The sequence below is a fragment of the Garra rufa genome, chromosome 22 (genome assembly GCF_049309525.1).
Source record: "Garra rufa chromosome 22, GarRuf1.0, whole genome shotgun sequence".
NCBI lineage: Eukaryota > Metazoa > Chordata > Actinopteri > Cypriniformes > Cyprinidae > Garra > Garra rufa.
The window spans coordinates 20,912,550-20,932,698 of record NC_133382.1 but is presented as its reverse complement, the minus strand read 5'-3'; the positions used below and the strand labels follow the sequence as shown (position 1 = coordinate 20,932,698).

The 20,149-nt window shown below is 36.5% G+C and overlaps 1 protein-coding gene across 1 annotated transcript in view; it reads left to right on the top strand.

Moving 5' to 3' along the window:
- Nucleotides 1–20,149, top strand: part of thrab (thyroid hormone receptor alpha b) — a 32,182-nt gene that overhangs the window by 3,741 nt on the left and 8,292 nt on the right. The window contains exons 2-5 of the mRNA XM_073828989.1: nt 9,489–9,550; nt 11,673–11,773; nt 13,724–13,871; nt 14,552–14,757. Coding sequence (XP_073685090.1) covers nt 9,489–9,550; nt 11,673–11,773; nt 13,724–13,871; nt 14,552–14,757 — 517 coding nt within the window. The remainder of the gene's footprint in view (nt 1–9,488; nt 9,551–11,672; nt 11,774–13,723; nt 13,872–14,551; nt 14,758–20,149) is intronic.

Here is a 20,149-nt window from a genome sequence, read left to right as displayed (position 1 = left end):
AAGAAATAAGTTAATTTGAACCTTCAATATTATAGTAATGTAATACCAACCTGTATATTTTACAGCATTAATTGAGAGATTTCTTTTTCCTTGAGAAAATTTGGCATGTACTGTACCTGATATATATATTCAAAATAATCAATGTTGAATTGAATTGGATCAGAAATCGAATTGAAACATATATTAATATATATATATATATATATATATATATATATATATATATATATATATAGGATATATACATATCCTGATGTATGGCTGAAGGCATGCGTCTTGATGTTTACCTTTTTCCACTTTACACCCCACTTAATGCGTTATCCTCTAATTAGTCTATAAATGTTATTCGAGATTAACCATCATTAAATCAATGATGCTTGAGAGCAGGTGAAAGGGTTTCAGCCTACTCAAGCGTTTTCAGCGCAATTATTAGTTCACTCATTTAATTACACAGAAGCATCATCACATAGGAGCCGCTACACAAGGCTGTACATCAGGACTGCAACACAAATTTGTCTTAGCTGCAGACCCGTGTTTACTTGTGTGTGCGCGCATGTAATAGACAAGACCCCTGGAATGTGGGGTCAGATTCCCAGCATGCTCGCTCAAGAAGCGATTAAACGAGGGCCCTTCAGCTTAATTACACAGAGGCCACCTGTCAGTAGATTAGCTGATCATGGAGCACAGCATTCTGGGTTAAATCAAAGAGCGAGAGTAGCAATCACACGGTTCCATTCATCTTAATCGAGCTGATTTCTTCTTCCCTTACTTTCATTACTCGCTCTCTCGCTTCCTCGCCAGTTCTACGAACCGCCTCCCAATCACCTTCCCAAACCTCATGTCCATAGGGGTTTAGATGTTTCTTTTCCGAGCGAGTGAGAATTAGATTTAAACACTTCTCATACTTGCTATTATTTAAGCTGACATTTAGCTCCGCCCCAAACTCACGCCATTGGTGAAGCTAGTGTCGATGTCATAACTAATTGAATTTAAACCTATATCACTAATTAGAGCATGGTCTAAACAGAATCACTTGATTAAGATTATATTTGATGTTTGTTGGCAGTTTGGCACTGTCACAGCTAAGTTTTATTTCAAACTGACTTCAACCATATTGTATAGATTGTGGTAAACGGACTGTATCAGGGCGTTCCACAGATGTCTCTGCTGATTTCAAACTTGAGATGTGTGGAGAAGAACCAGGCATGTTCACATTGCTCTTTTGTGCTTATGCAAATACTACATGCCTGTTTGTGTCAATGTGCCACAGTGGTCAGTAGAACCAAATGCTTGTACATGGTTTTAATCTGTCCTGGCTAACATCATGTTTCTGGAACTTCACAATTTATTTTTAAAACCTCCTAGATTTAAAAAAAAAAATCAATTGACAGGATTTTCCTGCTGTTAGTCGTACAGCATGTCTATCCTCTGGACAGATCAGACAGACAGGGTGCCTGCAGAGCACTAAGGCCTTTAACTTCTGAGTGAGTTCATGATGAGTTTGCTTTTTCATTGTTTTCCAAAATGTTTGAATTTCAGTTTAGTTTTAGTTTTTATTTCAGGTTCAGTTTTTTAAAAGTTTTAGTTTTTGTAATTCAGTTTTAGTAACCAAATAACCAAGACCTTTAAGTTGATGGCAAAACCTGCTTAAATGCTTAAATGATCAGTTCAGCCATGAAATTCTATTCATGCTTTGATTAGTTTGTTCAGATAAATATTTCCAGCCAGTTGGATTCACATGCTCATTACATTTTCCTTATATAAACAGGACGCACCCAAATGAATATAATATCTTTACATTATGCATGTCCTTATCTTAGCCCTCCACCTCCCCTGCACCACCTGTCTAGATCTGCTATGTGGATCTTTCTTCTCCCTAGCAGCAGCATGCTTCCTTTTAATTTTTATTTTCCAAGCATTTAGCAGAAGAAAATACTACGTTGTCGTCTTTTACTGTGGTTACGTTTGGTAATGTGTAACCGTTTACAAACACTGTAAAAAATGTCTGTGGTTTTAACAGTAAAAGACTGTAAAAATGCTACATAGTTAACAATAATTTCCCCTACAATATACATTTAAGAACTGTACTGGACTTGACATTACATTTTACGTAGTATATAATTTTTTAGAAGTAAGAAAGAATGTATAATTTACAGTGAATTACTGTAAATTGACATTCCCAGAATTCCCTGCTTTACATTTAAATTTTTTTTTTATTCTTCTTCTTTTTTTATCAGTTGTGTACATTAGGGTTGTATGTTACATGTAATGTTGTTAAATTAAAATGTATTGCATTAAGAAAATGTAAATTCACTCTCTGAGAGTAGGTGGCGCTTATGAAACAGCAGCTTACCACGGAGAAGAAAGGACGTTTTTGCTATGGTGTTTATCAAACAACACCAAATACTTTAAGACTTCATTGTTGTGTTTTTTTTGGGGGGGGATCTAAATCCATATTTTTTTTCTGTATTCTTCACAATTAGTGTTCTTGGTAGGTTCTTGAGATTAAAAAAGTCATGTAAATGTTAGAAGAATGTTGTCTGTGGTATATTTTCACTGCAAAACAACACAAGAAATGTCACAAACTTGGAGAAAAAAAGTCAAATTTGTCAAAAATGATACGATGGGATTGAATATTAGTACTTTTAAAACTATACACTGAAAATTAAGCAAGCAAAAGCAATTACCATGCTAAAAGAGATTGTTAAAACATGACTCTTGCAGTTGTTGTGGTTGTGTCATTTAAATTTCTTCTGACTTACCGGTAGACATGATTAATCGGTAGAAATTTGTCAACTGGTAGAGATTTTAGACTATCGTCTCTATTGCAGTTACACGCTCACGTGATGTTGCTGTGCTATGTGGTCACAAAAACTTATCTTTAGGACGTTTTTAAGCCTTAAAAACTCAATCAGCAGCGAAAAACAACTCATTTCACAATATGCACGTGCTGTCTGAGATACTGTTTCTGTCAAATACACACTTGTATCTGTCAAAATGCGCATCTATGCAAGTGTACTCGTAAAAACAGTAACATTGGTCTTAAGTGAAAGCAAACAGCTGAGAAAGAAAACACATGTGTAACAGTATATTGGATCTGGGCAGCTCTTAAAGTGACAGCAGTCTAATATTCCTGCTGTCTGTCATTAATGTTAATCAAACAAAAGAGAACAAAATATCCTCTCACTACTGATATACAGTATATCGTTACTATGAAACAAAATTACTCATATCGTGATATAAGATTTTAGTCATATTGCCCACCCCTAGCTCATTCAGAGCACTTGCCATCTCAAAACACATGGCATGCTGTAAAGAAGGGTATGGATATGGTGCAGTGAAGTTAGCCAATCACAGCAGCGGGCATTTACTTCCATTTTTTGCAAGTGCAAGTCCAAGTCCATTTCTGCCCCTTGAGTGTTTTTCAGAGATTGAAAATGAGGATGGAAAATGATACTTTTTGCAAATGTTAGACTTTTTCGTGCAAAAAACTTGCAAACTTTATAAAAATAACCTCAGGAAACCTCAAATAACCTGTTACTTTCCACACCTCTATTACTTTTTTCTTTACAACATCTACAGCATAATCTGATGTCTCAGCATATTCAGACTTTATAAACTAACCCTGCAGTTTTCATCTACTGAGAGATTCGACAATTGCAGTGAGGCACTAATACATGCATGGACACATATTGGTGAAACCACTTTAGACAACAGTGCCACCATCCCTCCAGCTAGAGTCACGTGAACTTCAGGCTAGTGGACTGTTTATCACATCTACTCTCTCACGCAGACATGTCAGCGCCCCCCAGACAAACACATACAGAGTGTGAATGCACATTTACATACATTTAGCGGCATCCCATCAGCTTCTTTTCTTCTCTGTTTTTTTGCGAGCATGCACGTGGCTTTTGTTCTGACATTGGAGGGAGCTGCCAGATCACATTTAGACAGGGTCTAAAATAAGCTCTCATAAAACTGGCGAGGGAGGGAGAGAGAGAGAGGGAAACGGCAACACACACAATGAGGGATTTAGAAGGAAGGAAACGCAAGGTGGAGTGACTCCAAAACTTTGCATAAGACTTCTCTTTGAGGATTGACAGATCCTAAGACTCTGAGCTTCCTGTCACTCAAATCACGACACTCTCCGCTACTGATTCTTAAAAAGCAAAGCCTTGATTTCAGCACTTCATTTACTGGGAATAATTAATTCAATCCCCCTACAATTGGATTCACCTGACATGTCTTTGAAATATTTCTTCGTAGTGTCTTTACAAACACAAAAGTGTCAGTCAGGGTTTTTTTTTTTTTTAAAGAGAACCCTGGATATTACGACTTGTATGGCTTAATATCATGTAAATGATGTCTGTTGCTAAAATATGTAGTAGGAAACCCATGACAGATTTGCGTTATTTAAAAAATCCACATTGTTTTTTTGCATATTTTGGACTATGGTGGGGCACACTACCTGTTGCTATTTTTAACACAATACAACTTCAAATACACAACTCGCAAAATAAAATACTGATATGATGCCACATTGTGCGACTTTTGGTTGTAGCTTTCAGTTGAAGGCTAACAAGAGAAGCGATGTAAGTCTTTTCTGCTTTTCTAGTGAAAAGAAGATGAAAAAAATAATTGGAAGATGCCTGTGAACAAATAAAACTTCCTAAAGACCTGCGTCTTTGTTCTCTCCACTTTCGCCCTGATGCATTTGAGGCCTTTAGGAGACCACATGGCCGATTATTACAGATCAAATAGACCGATAACCGATATTTTGAACCGATATTTATGTCTGGTGTAAAAATAAAACATTGTCAAAATGAAGAAAAACAAGAGTTCTGACGAATGTTTTTTTAAATGCTTAAAATTATTTTATCGGCAAATCGATTTTCAAAATGACCGATACCGATAACCGTAAAAATGCTTAATATCGGTGCCGTATCATCGTATCAGTATTTTATTTTCCCATTTGTGTTGCGGTAAAAAAAGCAACAGGTAGTGCCAGTAGCTCACAGAGTGCAACCATTTCACATCATCAAAATAATGGTGCCCCCCATAGTCCAAAATATGCATAAAACAATGTAGACTTTTAAAAATCTTTTCATGGGTTTTCTACTACATATTTTAGCAAGAGATCATTAAGCCATACAAGTCTTAATACTCAGTATTCCCTCAGGATTATATATTTTTTTCATTAAATGGATCAAAAGCGACAGTAAAGAGATTTATAACTTTCCAAATCACTATTTTAGAAGAAAGATGTGACATTGAAGACTGGAGTAATGGCTGGTGAAAATTTAGCTTTGCCATCACATAAATAAATGACATTTTAAAATATATTAAAATAGAAGACAGTTTTTTTGACTTGTAAAACTATTTCATTTTTGTATTTTTATAACTTAAGTACAGCCTACAAAAGTTTTCTTTTAAAAATATTTAAAAAATCGGACCCCAAAATTTAAAAAACGTACCACTGTGCATCTAAATTCAGGGTGAAGTTTTGAGCTCACAAACTTTCTTTTTGCTTCTCCAGTGTTGGGTTGTGTGCCCCCCCCCCCCCCCCAAACTCCCTCTGTCGTTTTATTTATTTATATTACTCCCCTGGATTAACCCACTGTCACTGCTTGCACTGTGTTTGCCTTGTCATAGAGGATGAATGAAACCACGCTGGATAAAAATACGCCACAGAGGTACCGAGTAAATAAAAGTGAAAATAACCGGAGGTGACAGAACCAGTTGGCATGTTTATGGGTGCTGACATATCTCAGGCTCCATCTCTCCTGCTTTATCACAACGCTCACCCAATCTCACCGCCTTTCGCTCCTAACCCCGGATTACCGCCCTCGAGAGAGATCACAACACCCAATCACAGACCACGGGACGGATTAAGAGTGAGAGAGACAATCTCTCACGAGGGATTCTTAGAAAAATTCGTAAAGAACAGTCAGGGGAATTTCAGAGTTAGAGAGACAGCGGGCAGAGGGGAAAAAAGAGAGGGAGGGTTGCCAAACGGCAGCAAGTGAGAGAGAGAGCACTTATGCAAGAGAGGCATCAAAGAGAATTCAGTTAGACTGTGTTTATACGGCTCGCTCCGTTGATGTGGTGAAGAGTTATAATCCTGAAGAACAGCGGAGCGTTTCGTCTTCACCATGCACATCCTCCAATCCCACTGCGTTATCAGGTGAGACTCTTCTCCTACCTGTATCGCTCTACAAGCCTAGTCATGCTGCTCTCATAACGGTATTAACAGGTTCGCACGATCATGCAAAGATTGTGATAACTATACCTGGAAAGTTTAGGAAAAATCTCAATGCATTTGGAAAATTTCTGCAGTGAATGCATTTTTATAGTTTTGCCAAGATCTTTTACCAAAATTTTTTTATCAACTAGTTGCAATCTCTGTAAATGCATTGTAATGCCTAATATTATTATTTTTTATAATATTGTTAAGTAGCAGTAGTAACAGTAGCATATTTTTGTTATTATTGTAATTGATAGTAGTAGTAATTTATTATTAGTATTATTTGTAATAATATCATTAGTAGTGGTAGTAGTTTTATTATTGTGGTTGTTTTTATCATTTGTAATATTATTAGTAGTATTAATAATAGCAATTGTGTTTTATTACTATTGTTACTTCTTTTAATCTCGTTAAACATAATTTAAATTCATTGGTGAAAAGTGTGAAAAACCCAGAACGGATCTCTTCCTGGTCTAGGAAATCTACTTTAAAGCTCTCAGGTTCTTGTTTGTGGAAACGGTCGCTCTAACTTCTTTTTTGGGATGTTCTGTTCTGCATCGGTCGACTGATTTCAACTGGACGTGCGGATTTCTGATGCATCTGAGAATTTAATGAGATTCTGTTTTAGTATCATCAGATCGGACCGATTATGAGCTTGTCGCTTTGTGCGCAAAACGAAAGATGCTCATTCCCGGCTCGTATCACGGTATTACTGTGCAAACTGCAACCTGTCCTCTCAGATGTTACAGCGGTTGTCCTCTGTCCCTTTAATGGGAAAGTTGTGTAGCCCTTCCATTTGGATCCAGAATAATTGATGTTTCTGCAGAGAGCAAGTGCCAACTTGGCTGTTATTTATTTATTTATTTGATTTACCCCTCCCATCCATTTCTGACTAGGCAGAATCCTCTGAGGTTTCTTTTTATAGTGAGTGTCAGAGTGGGAAAAAAGCCTGTGCTGCTTGATCTTGCTGCTTTATGCCTTTACTGCCCATCTACTGCACTGTATCTGTTTATCTTCTTATAGAATATTCGCACATTGTTTTTGCGTGATGGAATTGTGATTAAATGAATCTTGTATTTAGTATTGATCACTTCAGGTGTTTCGAAGAAGACAAGTGCAGTGGTTGTGTTTGAACGTTTGTGTTTTCTTTGTGACAAGCAGGTTCTCGTGAGGGCAGCAGATGATTGACAGTTGTATTGGTAAAACCATCCACGACAGCAAATCAGAGCGATTGTGATGAGGACAACGCGGCTTTAGAGTGACATTTCCGCACGCCCGAGAGAACCAGAGAGAAAAAGTCTAGAGGCTTCTGCGTCCTGACTGAACCTCAGTCAGACATATTAAGTGACATTCATAAATGACGTTCCACAGCTGCAGAATCAATACAGCAAATGACAAAAACAATGTGACGAGTGAAAGAACACACAAGCCAGTATTAGACTTTGAACCTTTTATAATCTTTTCCCCATGGCTTCGAACAAAGATGGCCTTCTTTGTGTTTATGTGTGTGACATCGCCGTGGCTTGAGGGAGCACATCACATGAACCTTGTTTTGTGTGCTCTTGGTAATTTCCAGAAGATTCTATTAAATGAGAAATCTCGAGACACTAAGAATAATAACAAAAAAATAAAAAATAAATACCACTGGGATTCTTAAAGTGCCTTAGAATACCACATAAATACCATAGTACATGAGAATAAATATCAAAGGCTATTTAACAAAAGCTGTTATGTAACAGAAAAGATGTCTATCTCTACAGCTTTTGATGTTTAAATTAATTTCTATGCCTTTAATGCACTTAATCAGTGTTTCTCCCCTCAGAGTCAAGCTTACTGTCATGTGGTGTTCGCTGAGCTTTAAAACAGCTCTCCCTTTAGAAAACTGTTTTTGATGTATACTTAAAGAGGCTAGCATTAGCGTTAGCACTGCAAAGGCGTTGAAGGGGTGTTGAGGGACTAGCTTTGAATGCTAACAGATTTGCCTGCATTATTTGGACACTTTGTTACGTAACTCTGCTTTCTTTCTCCCAGCGTAGAGCTGAGCCGCTCCAGCCCTTTAATCACAGCTAGACTCGATGTGCTCGGAGACTGTGGTGTTCACACATATACTGTATGTCGCTGGAGGTCGTAGAGTGGCTGTATTGTTAAGCCACGATGTCCGGCTGTATAAGTCGGATCACCGTCTGCGGTCTCATTGGTAGTCGCAGCATTGCGTCACTGCTCATTTGCACTGTTTGGCTTTGTTACGTCAGCAACTCTCTCTGCCTCTCATGACTCCGGAAGTTGCCGGTTCTCATTGATAATTAATGATGTTGGGTCATTTTAGTGCAGAAGGTCTGTCAATGTGCCTGTCTCTTTCGTTGTAATGGGTGTTTCTACTACTACTGGATGACCTGATGGTATTGGTGGGCTGCAAAACTGGACATAGTTTTTGACAAGTTGATCAGAAATGGGATGTTTTGCTATTAAAAATCAGACATTTTTTCCAGACATTTTTAATTATTGATCACGTAATCACTGTTAATGCTTTTTGTTGTGTAGATGTCTGTTAAAGATCACTTGATCTGGAAAGCATCTTCTGTTTACAAACATCTGACAGACGTCTGTAAGATTTACATCCATTCTAAATCATAAAAATCTTAAAGACATCAAATAGATATCTATTTGACTTCTGATAGGAAACGTCCTATAGACGTCTTACAGATGTAAATGCAGACGTCAAATAGACATCTGCGACACATATGTGTGCTATCAGGCTTGCACTCCATCACCTTCAACTTTAGCTTCCTCAGCAAGGCAGTTGTCATCTTGGTGGTGGGTTTGGGATTGTTATGTTGGAAAACTAATAATTATTATTATTGTGAGTTATTGGTGCTTTATCATTTTCATTAATGTATGTTTAAATTAATTAGAAAGTTGCAAGAAATTATTGAAAAGAGAGAAGGGGAACGGGCTTAGTCCTTTTGCAGTCAGGACGTGAACGTGTCAGGAACATGTGCACTGCAGCTCTGACAGTTGCCTGTATTTGCGATCTTTTATTTTGTGATCCTCACTCCCTCAAATCAAAATGACAGGGTTGTCATGTTGTTGGAGCACTTGGAGCTGAATGTGTGCTGGTAAAAAATATAAAGTGATACCACAGGGAATTGCAGCGATCGAATCAGCACGAAGACTTCCCGTGTGCCATCTTTGTGGAATATACTAATACCAACCTCTATCTCTCTGTCTCTCTCTTGTTTTTTAGGTGGCTCGATGGCCCGAAAAGGAAGAGAAAGAACAGCCAGTGTTCGGTGAAGAGCATGTCTGGTAAGATGTCTCACAGAAGACACGTATGCTCTTGCCTAGAGCTGCAGCAAGTATGCTTATTACTCCTCTGTCCTCCCAGAATGCATCACTGACTGCACATTTCTGAGAAACACACGAGAAACCCAGAGGGAGGGAAGGGCTTTCAGTTGCCCCGTGATCATCCTCACATCAACTCTAGCGTCAGTTAGCTCAATAGAATTGTTGTTATGTGATGTTCTGGTGATACTCCTGCAGGACATCATAACTCACGTTAAAACGATTGCATTCCCAGGCTAATGGGCTGTGTAAAGATTGGCCTTGTATTTTTGTAAGGATTGGTCAGAAGTTTATAAGAAGTTGGTCTGATGTTCAGTACATACAGTAGCCACATTTTTATGTTATTTCAGCCCAGAGCAGCCAAATAAACTAGATTAGTCCCAATATCATCTCTAACCTTGTAGTTTTCCAATTCTGGTGGCTGGTGCTGTCACATGCACATGGGAAAGAAAGACGCTAGAGCAGGGTGGTGTAAGATTTTCCGCGCTAACCTACACTACTCTTTAGTGTTTCATTTTGCATGAAGAAGTTGTTTAAAAAGAAGGATAATTAGGTAGTTAGTTTAAAACAAGTCTACAAGACTATTTTTATTTAGCCCCATCTTTGCACCACCTGCTGGTAACCTTTGCTGATGTTAATGAAGCATTTTTTTAATTCTTTTTCACTTATTTTAGTTTTAAGAATTGTAAATATGGAACTAAAATAGGTAGTACTAGCTTTGTAAAAACTGGACGTTTTTTTTTTTTTTTGACAAAATAAAAAAAAGTTACTTCAGACATATAAAAGGTTATTTCAAATAAAAGCTGTTCTTTCATTAGTCCTGCCCACTACTAGAGAAACCAACAGTATCTTGTTGTTTTTAAAAGCTGAAGAATTCCAAATGGACTCTTATTTTACAGAAAAATACAACAAAAAAATAATAAAAAGTAAATAAATAAGATTTACTCGCATTGTAGGGGGTTGCTATTTGAACTGAAGGATTTGAATGGAGATATTTTCAAGATTGATAATAATAGTGATATTTCTTGTGCACCAAATCAGCAGATTAGAATGACTTCTGAATTAATAGATTTTAAATGGCAGTAATATTTCGTAATATTACTCTCTTTACTGTGTTTTTCATTAAATAAATATGTGACCATAAACCACAAAACCAGTCATAAGGGTCAATTTTTTGAAATTGAGATTCATACATTATCTGAAAGCTGAAAAAATAATCTTTTGAATAAGCATTGATGTATGGTTTGTTAGTACAAGTTAGCACAGTATTTGGCAGAGATATAACTATTTGAAAATCTGGAATCTGAGGGTGCAATAAAAATCAAAACACTGAGAAAATTGCCTGTGAAGTTGTCCAAATGAAGTTCCTAGCAATGCATTACTAATCAAAAATTAAGTTTTTGTACATTTACAGTGGGAGATTTAAAAAATGATCTTTACTTAATATGATTTTTGGCATAAAGGAAAAATGTATTTTGACCCATGCAATGTACTTTTGGCTATTGCTTCAAATATACCTGTGCTACTTAAGACTGGTTTTGTTTTCCAGGGTCACTTACAACCTTAGTGAGTATAAAGGACTTTAAGGAACTTTAAAAAATCTTACCAACTCCAAACTTTTAAATGGTTGTGTATATTTAGAGAAATAGTGGGCAATCGTCTATTTCGCCTTCCTGTAAGTAATAGCATGTATCACATCAATAATTTGTTTCTATGAAAGGGCTTCACACATTTGCATGAAGACAATTAACTAGCATAAGATGAGAGAGACGTGACAGAAACATTGACGGATCTTAACTGCTGTCAAGTGACTCTCTCAGAGTCACTCAGAGCTCTTCAGAGCTTTCACCAATCAAGGTTAACAAGACTAGGCCCTAAATAGGTACTCGGATAGATCTGAAGTGATTCATTTCTGCAGTATTACAGCTGTAAACAGAATTTGAAAAAATGTTTCCCAACATTTTGCAGGTTCTGCCTCCAAACAAACACAATTGGTTGAGTTAATGTACATACATTTTATGTGTTGATTTGCTGATGTCTGTACTCGTTGCTATGAGTTAACATTGGAGGGTTTTTTGTATGGTAGGGTACATCCCCAGCTATCTGGAGAAGGATGAGCCGTGTGTGGTGTGTGGAGACAAAGCGACTGGCTATCACTACCGCTGCATCACCTGCGAGGGCTGTAAGGTAGGACATCGCTGATATCACTTGTCCACAGTGACATCTGTTAACAGGCATCTCAGCCCTGCACGTATATATACACACTAGATAGACTGTCACTTCACGTAGAGTTATGGTGTGACACAGGTCTGATCTGTTCAACAAAACATCCTGTTGTCATTTGTGAAACTTATACTCCTATCATTCGCAAAGCTGTCAAATCACAAGGCTAAAAACAGTGTCAACCATCTTATCCACTGCCTGTCTCTCTGTACATGAAGGGAGTGGATTGGGAGTGACAACTGTGCTGTGAAAGTCTTTGACTGGGACTCCTGCCTCCAAACAGGCTTTGGATTTGAAGAGCTCTGAGGGCTTGCAGGTCCCATCCAAAGACAAATGTTCAATTTTGTAATCAGACTTTTGTCTTGTTTGTCAGTAAAATGTATACACATGGGTCAAAGACGTTAAGATGTCCACATCATAAGAAATGTACAAAAGTGATTTTGTGTCCATAGAAAGCACATTAGATGTAAGTAACGTTTCTACTTTTAAGGTTTCAAATAAGTTTTTGGAGAACAAAATGTCAAAATTTGGTCGAAATAATATTCAGTGTAACACAATATTTATGTAAAATTCAAACAGCATGCTTATTCTGACTTGTACGTATTAAAACATAAAGATTAAAGGAGCTTATTAAATATTATTGTGTTGAGTAAAAAACTTCTTACTGACAATTTGGCAAAACCTAGCATAGTGGCAAATTTAAAAAAAAAATGTAGATTTACAACTAATTAGTATTTGGGGTGAAAGTATTTTCTTTTAATATGTCAGAAATAGATTTTTGTTGTAATATGCCTGACAGTTACACTGAATGACATTTTAGTGGGTGTTTTCTGTAAATTAAGGAAAAATGTTTTTTTGTTTCTTTGCTCAGAAAAACAAAAATGCAATTAAACAAATCTAGGGTTGTCAGGGTTGTTAGATTTTATTTTATTTGAAACTTTATGTAATTTTATTTTTGTTTTGTTCATAACACGTTCATTTGTTATTAAGATAAATTTGCTATGGAAACAATATATCATACTTTTTATTTGTATCTGTTTTTATTTTATTATATTATATTGTATTTATGGTTTGTTTTTCCCAACTAAGGGAATGCACTGAAAAGCATATTATTTTTTGCTGTATTGAAATTGGCTGATTAACAAAATTGTACTTATTTTTTTTAATTGATTACTTAAATGTTACAAGACAAATTTAATTAGGGTAAAAACATGCGTATGAATACATTTTACTTTTAACTTTTTATTTTAATTGATTTTTTTTAATTAACATATTTAATTATGTGAAAAAGTAGCATTTTTGTATATCATTGGCAAATAGTTTTTTCCCCTTGTTTTAAGAATTAATCTTCGTAACCAGAATTGTATTAAGAGCCAGGGGTGTAAACTTTTGAACAGACTGAAGATGTGTACATTTTTATTATTTTGCCTAGATATCATATTGTTTTTTCATTTAGTACTTCCCTTCAGAATCTACAGAAGATACTTACATGTTTCCCAGAAGACAAAATAAGTTAAATTTACCCTGATCATGAAATTCCAAAAGTTTTCAACCCCCGGGTCTTAATGCATCATGTTTCCTTCTGAAGCATTTTTATATATTCAACTATTATTTTCTCTTGTGGACTATATGTAAACGTCTTTTATGTGAAATATCATATTCAGATCAATACTAAATAACAAAAACTAACATGCATTTGTTTGATCCCTCTTATTTTGTTCAAATAATTAACGTTTGGTAGATTTTGCATGGTGTATGTAAACTTTTGACTGTATTTATATATTTAGATATATTTATAGCAAAAAAGACAAAAAGCTTTTGCAGTCCACCTGCTTATGTAGGACAGAAAGCACAGTTTGTGACAGATAACACCTGTCTGCCTCTAAATACACTCTTTATCCTCTTCACTCACAGGGATTCTTCAGGCGCACCATCCAGAAGAACCTCCACCCCTCCTACTCCTGTAAATACGATGGCTGCTGCATCATCGACAAGATCACCCGCAACCAGTGCCAGCTGTGCCGCTTCAAGAAATGCATTGCCGTGGGCATGGCCATGGATTGTGAGTGACCTCGCACATGCTCATGCAAATAGCATACAAAATAACCGAACATGCAAAACCGCACACAGACCAATGAAAACGCAGGGGGGGACCTCACTGTACACAATCTGTTCACTGATCATCAGCAGTTGTCTAAGTTGTCATAAGTAAATATAATTTGTAATGAAATTATTAAATTGGAAAATAATATAAAACAGGCGCATTTGAACTTCTACATCAGATGCTTGGACCCCACCGTACTGGATCACAAACCCAGCCCTGCTCCTTACATACACAAATGCATCCTGACAGCGAATGTACATTAATCTTATGAAAACTGAAGTGCTCAGTCTGAGGTTCCCCTTACATACGTCCATATGCCGCACATATGTACAGCACATGTTCAACCCAGACCACATTTCTTCTTCCTCTGTCACTCCCTCTCTCTCCCTCTGTTCTATAATGTTTTATGGATGTCTCGCTTCTACTTTGATCCCTCCCCGATGCTCTTACTCGTTCTGTCACCGCCATTCTGCACCTCAGAATCATTTTGTTATTCCGTATTTGTCTTGTTTTCCAGGAAAATGTCTAAACATCTTTAAAATGAAAAATTGAATGGAAAAGCCAACATGACTTAAATTGAATAATGTTTTATCCTTCACGCGAGTGGAAGAATTAAACCGTGTTTCTCTTTGCTGTAGTGGTTCTGGACGACTCCAAGCGAGTTGCGAAGCGACGCTTGATTGAAGAGAACCGTGAGAAGAGGAAGAAGGAGGAGATGGTCAAATCCATGAAGAACCGGCCAGAACCCACCAGCTCAGAATGGGAACTGATCCGTATGGTGACAGAAGCTCACCGCCACACCAATGCACAGGGCCCTCACTGGAAACAGAAACGCAAGTTCTTGGTAAGCAAAAACCTTGGTTTATATGCACCTAAAATACATTAAAGGGACAGTTCACCCAAAAATGAAAGTCCTGGCATTAATTATTTACACTCATGTATTTCCAAACCCGTAAAACTTTTGTTCATCTTCGGAACACAAAGTAAGATTTTTTTGATGAAACCTGAAAGATTTGCAGACACTGTGTAGACATCAACGCAGCTGACAAGTTCAAGGCTCCAAAAAGTAGTAAGGATATCCATAAAATAGTCCATGTGATATCAGTGGTTCAACCATAATTTTATGAAGCTACGAGAACAATTTTTGTGCACAAAAAAACCCCAACAAAAATAGTGACTTTATTTAACAACATTTTATTTAACCACTATTTTAACGATGTCTAGGGCCCTATGAAATCCATTTATTTTTTTTCCCAACTGTTTTTTATATATACATTTCGTTGTTTTTGTTTTGTTTTGTTTTGTTTTGATGGTTAAATAAAAATATTAATCAAAAAGCATGTCTAATGAATTGAAATCATGAAAATTTAACAGCAATTTCTTAAATGTTTAACAAAAATTGCTTTTTTACTTTTTTACGTTTTATATATATTTTTAAATTTCCTTTTATTTTTACCAAATTCTGTATTCCGTTCTTTTTCATGATTACAACTAAACAAAAAGCATATCAAATTTATACATTTTCTGATAAATAAATATATTACCTTGTTTATATCTTTTTTCCAGAAAGACTGTGTTGTGTATTTACGTTTTTCAGGTAAATAAATTCTGGTAAATATTCCTTAAAACATAATGTTTTAATAATTTTAGTAGTAGTAGTAGTAGTACTAAAATTACATTTAGTAATATATTTCTGTCACAGTTTCTTGAAGTTAAACCGAACTTTTGTTTTGATGGGTTGCTGTGAAGACCTTTAAGCTTCTGTTTGTATTTGATATGAAGATATATTTCCTCAAATGAAATGGTAAAAAGCTTATGAAGTGACTCTCAGAGCAGTTCTAGAGATTATGTTTCTGTATTTATGTACTCATATATTGAGGCTGAAAACACTGAGCATCATGCACCTTTCAGTATGTGTGTAGTAAACAAAACCGCATATCTGTGCCATTCAATCACACAGAGACAAACTGAACAAGCGAGATTCATATTTAAATAGCATTTTTGCAGCTCAATGTTCACAGGCACTAGTCCATTATCACTTTCTAATTAAAGTGTATTGACCTACTTTTGATTTATTCATCCATAATTTGTCAAATTCTGTGATATTCCGCCTTCTATAGTCAATTCCATTTTTATGACTGGATTCCACAGTTCTGTCTGCATTCTGAGCCTTGAACGTGTCAGTTTGTTTGCTGTCTATGCAGGGTCAGAAAGCTCTCAGATTTTATCAAAAATATCTTTGTTTGTGTTCCGAAGATGAAAGAAGGTCTTACAAGTTTGGAACAGCATAAGGTTGAGTTCATGTTTGGGTGAACTATCTCTTTAAAAGAGAGAAAACGTATGTACTATTTGAGTGTGTACATTTTTGTGTCTGCTCACTACATCTTTTTTCATCTTAGCGCATCGCTATGGCCTTTTCTGTCAGTACGGATTAGCATTTGTTTACACAGCTTGCTAATCAACGTAATGAGTAACAATACCAGCCTGCACATATCAGTTGTGACCGGGCAACAGCGATTGTTAAAGCAACTGTTAGTGACGGGTATAACAGGAATGCGGTGTTGCCATGCAGGGCCTTTGTAAATGTACCTCTGTTTATGAAGAAGGAAGGAAAGAGAGTTTAGACAGTATTAATCGCTCATTCGCTCAGACAATATACCACCCACTGTGAAGGGTGGCAGGATAAAGGAAGAGAAAATGGAATAAAAGTCTTTAGGAGACACAGACACACAGGCTATGGGTATCTGAAAGACCTGTTGATCTTAAAGAGAAAGAAAATAATTCAATTCTGATGGAATTTTCTTACATATCTTTCCAAAAAAATATTTTTCTTCTGTGAATCACAAAAAAGTCATTTTTTTAATGTGGTCCAGTGTTGATTTGGAACCCACTTTTTTTTATCGCAAAAACAAAATCAGCTCTTTGAAATAAAGTTGAAGTCAGAAGTTTACATAAATGTTAATTCTTTTACCAAAATAAGAGGGATCATAAAAAAATGGGTGTTATTTTCTATTTAGTACTGACCCGAATAAGATATTTCACATAAAATATGTTTACATATAGTGCACAAGAGAAAAAATTTGTTACATTTATAAAAAAATATCGTTTTTAAAAGTTTACATACACTTGATTCTTAATACTGTTTTGTTACTTGAATGATCCACAGCTGTGTTTTTGTTTTGTTTTTTGTTTAGTGATAGTTGTTCATGAGTCCCTTGTTTGTCCTAAAAAGTTAAACTACCTGCTGTTCTTCCGAAAAATCCTTCAGGTCCCACAAATTCTGTGATTCTCAGCATTTTGTTGTATTTGAACCCTTTTCAACAATGACTGTATGATTTTGAGATTCAACTTTTTTTACACTGAGGACAACTGAGGGACTCATATGAAACTATTACTCACTGATACCTTGGAAATCCAGAGGTCTCGCGAGAGCACAATTTGAATTGTCTCTGCAAGACACTCTGGCATCGAGCAATGATGCACGTTACTGCATTACGTAAGCAGTTCTGGGAACCAATCAAATCAGTGTATCTGATGTAGGCGGGCCAGAGGCGAGCTAAGCTGATGACGACAGCGCTGCGACGTCCGGAATCATTTAGTAAACATTGAAAGATGGCTACAGATGAACACCAGTTGTTTGAAACGGCTTTGGCCGCTACAATGAAGGAGTTAGACTTGGCTTTTCATATAAAAGAGGAACAGAAAACCGCGTTTGAATCGTTCCTTTGAAAGAAGGACGTTTTTGTTGTTTTGCCGACTGGATACTGCAAGAGTTTAATCTATCAGTTAGCTCCGCTGGTAGCTAAGCGTATGGGGCTCACACGGTGTATTGTTGTGATTGGTCGTGGCGTTATCCAATTGCGTGCAGTGAGAGTTTCAAATGCACGCTTGGTGCCACCCCTCGAGTTAGGCCCTTTTCATTGCTCGATGCCAGACCCTTAATCTTAATAGATTATGGTCTGGATTTTTTCCAGGCTAACTGACTGATGCTCCAGAAAGAAACACAATGCATTAAGAGCCAGAGGGTGAAAACTTTTTGAATTTGAAGATCTGTGCAAATGTCACTTATTTTGTACTCTGAGAAACATGTAAGTATTTTCTGTAGCTTCTGAAGGGCAGTACTAAATGAAAAAAATACGATATTTAGGCAAAATAAGATCATTCTGTTTAAAAGTTTACACCCCTGGGCAATCATCAATGCATCGTTTTTCCTTCTGGAGCATCAGTGAGCGTTTAAACCTTCTGTAATAGTTGCATTGAGTCCCTCAGTTGTCCGAAGTAGGAAAAGATGCATCTCAAAATTATACAGTCATTGTTGAAAAGGGTTCAAATACACAAAAGTGCTAAAAAACCACAAGATTTGTGGGATCTAAAGGATTTTTCTGAAGAACTGCGGCCAGTTTAACTGTTCAGGACAAACAAGGGACTTATGAACAACTATCACTAAACAAAAAAAAGAAAAGAAAAACACAGCTGTGGATCATTCAGGTAACAATACAGTAGCAGAAGCAAGTGTATGTAAACTTTTGAACGGGGTCATTTTTATAAATGTAACTATTATTTTCTCTTGTGGACTATATTCAAACATCTTTTATGTGAAATATCGTATTCAGGTCAGTACTAAATAAAAAAGAACATGCATTTTGTATGATCCCTTTTATTTTGGGAAAATAATTAACATTTTGCAGATTCTGCCAGGTGTATGTAAACTTTTGATTTTAACTGTATACTTCAAAATAGCTTACAAACATTCAAGCGGGCAAATGCACGATATCTAAGCAGAAGGGGGAATTTGGAAAATGCTCCATCACAGAACCACCAAACACCCACCGCCTTCCCAGCGGTTACGAGCGCTATCAAAGCCCTGACGCGCACCAATCTAAACATTCAGCTTGCGCTAGACCCTGTGATGATCAGCCACAGGGGACAGAGAAACCATTTCCCCAGCCGTCTGAGAACTCGTATAAAACGGCCCATAAAGAATTCAGCCTATATAACCTTTACTACCAAGATATGCCTCCAATAACAGGGCTAGGCCGAGACCCAGAATGACCCCGATAAACTGCAGTCTCTCTCTCCATGGGAACACTCACTCCGGCCTGTCAGTAGTCCAACTGGGCTGTCTTAAGATCTCTGTAGTGAGAAATCGCAGTGCCAAGTTCTCAGCAGTGAGAAGGCCAGGGTGGACCAGCAGAGGGGATAGCTTACACTGGGGTCTTACAGGCAAAGGCTGTGCTGGGACGTATCCAGCACTACCTCCACCTCCTAAAAAAAAGAGATACACACTTTGGTTCATGCTTGTTAAAACTTACACAAATACACACAGTTAAAACAGTTCTGGGACAGCGCATGTAAACACAAACACACAAATCTTACAAAAAGTTCCTCAGAGGCACATTCTGAAACCTTGAACAGATTCCTTTGTGTTTTATTTACTTTCTAGAAGTCGCCTCTCTGTGCGGTCTGGACTGTAATTTCTGATCTGTATACTTTACATGAAGGGTTCCTATCAGCTTTAGTGCTATAAAGCGGTAATATTAATAAGAGTAGCCTAATTATTCGAACCACAGATGAAGTGCCCCCAACCTTTTGCTCTCACAGCCTCACAATGAAACAAAATAGTGTTTATGTCTATGCCAGAACTGCACTTTTTTTTCTGCAGTCTTGTCTTGATTTCAGTGCCTTTGTTTATTGCTGTCTGTTTGCTTTATCAGAAACAAAGAAGTCAATGTGATTGCACAGTTTGAAGTCTTTAGGGACTGTCACATTTGTGCCACAAGGGGTGATGTCGACCACATGGACGTTTTAAAATTAAAATTTTTAGACAAAGTTGTTTATCTACACACATGCTGTTTGTAACGTTACAAAATTAAAAGACGTCTTTTATGCTGCATTTATATTTGAACAAAAATACAGTAATATTGTGATATTCTTTGATCAAAAATACAGAAATAACTGTATAATGTTGTTAAATATTATTGCAATTTAAAATAGTGTTGTTTTTTTTTATATACTTTAAAAATAATTTATTCCAGTGACGCAAAGCTAAATTTTCAGCATCATCACTGACCTTCAGAAATTGTTTTATTATGCTAATTTATAATCAATGTTTAAAACAGTTGCACTGTTTAATATTTTGATGGAACCTGTGATACTTTTTTCAAGATTCTTTAAAAATTAAAAAGTTAAAAAGAACAGCATTTATTTAAAATAGTAGTCTTATGTAAAAAGTCTTA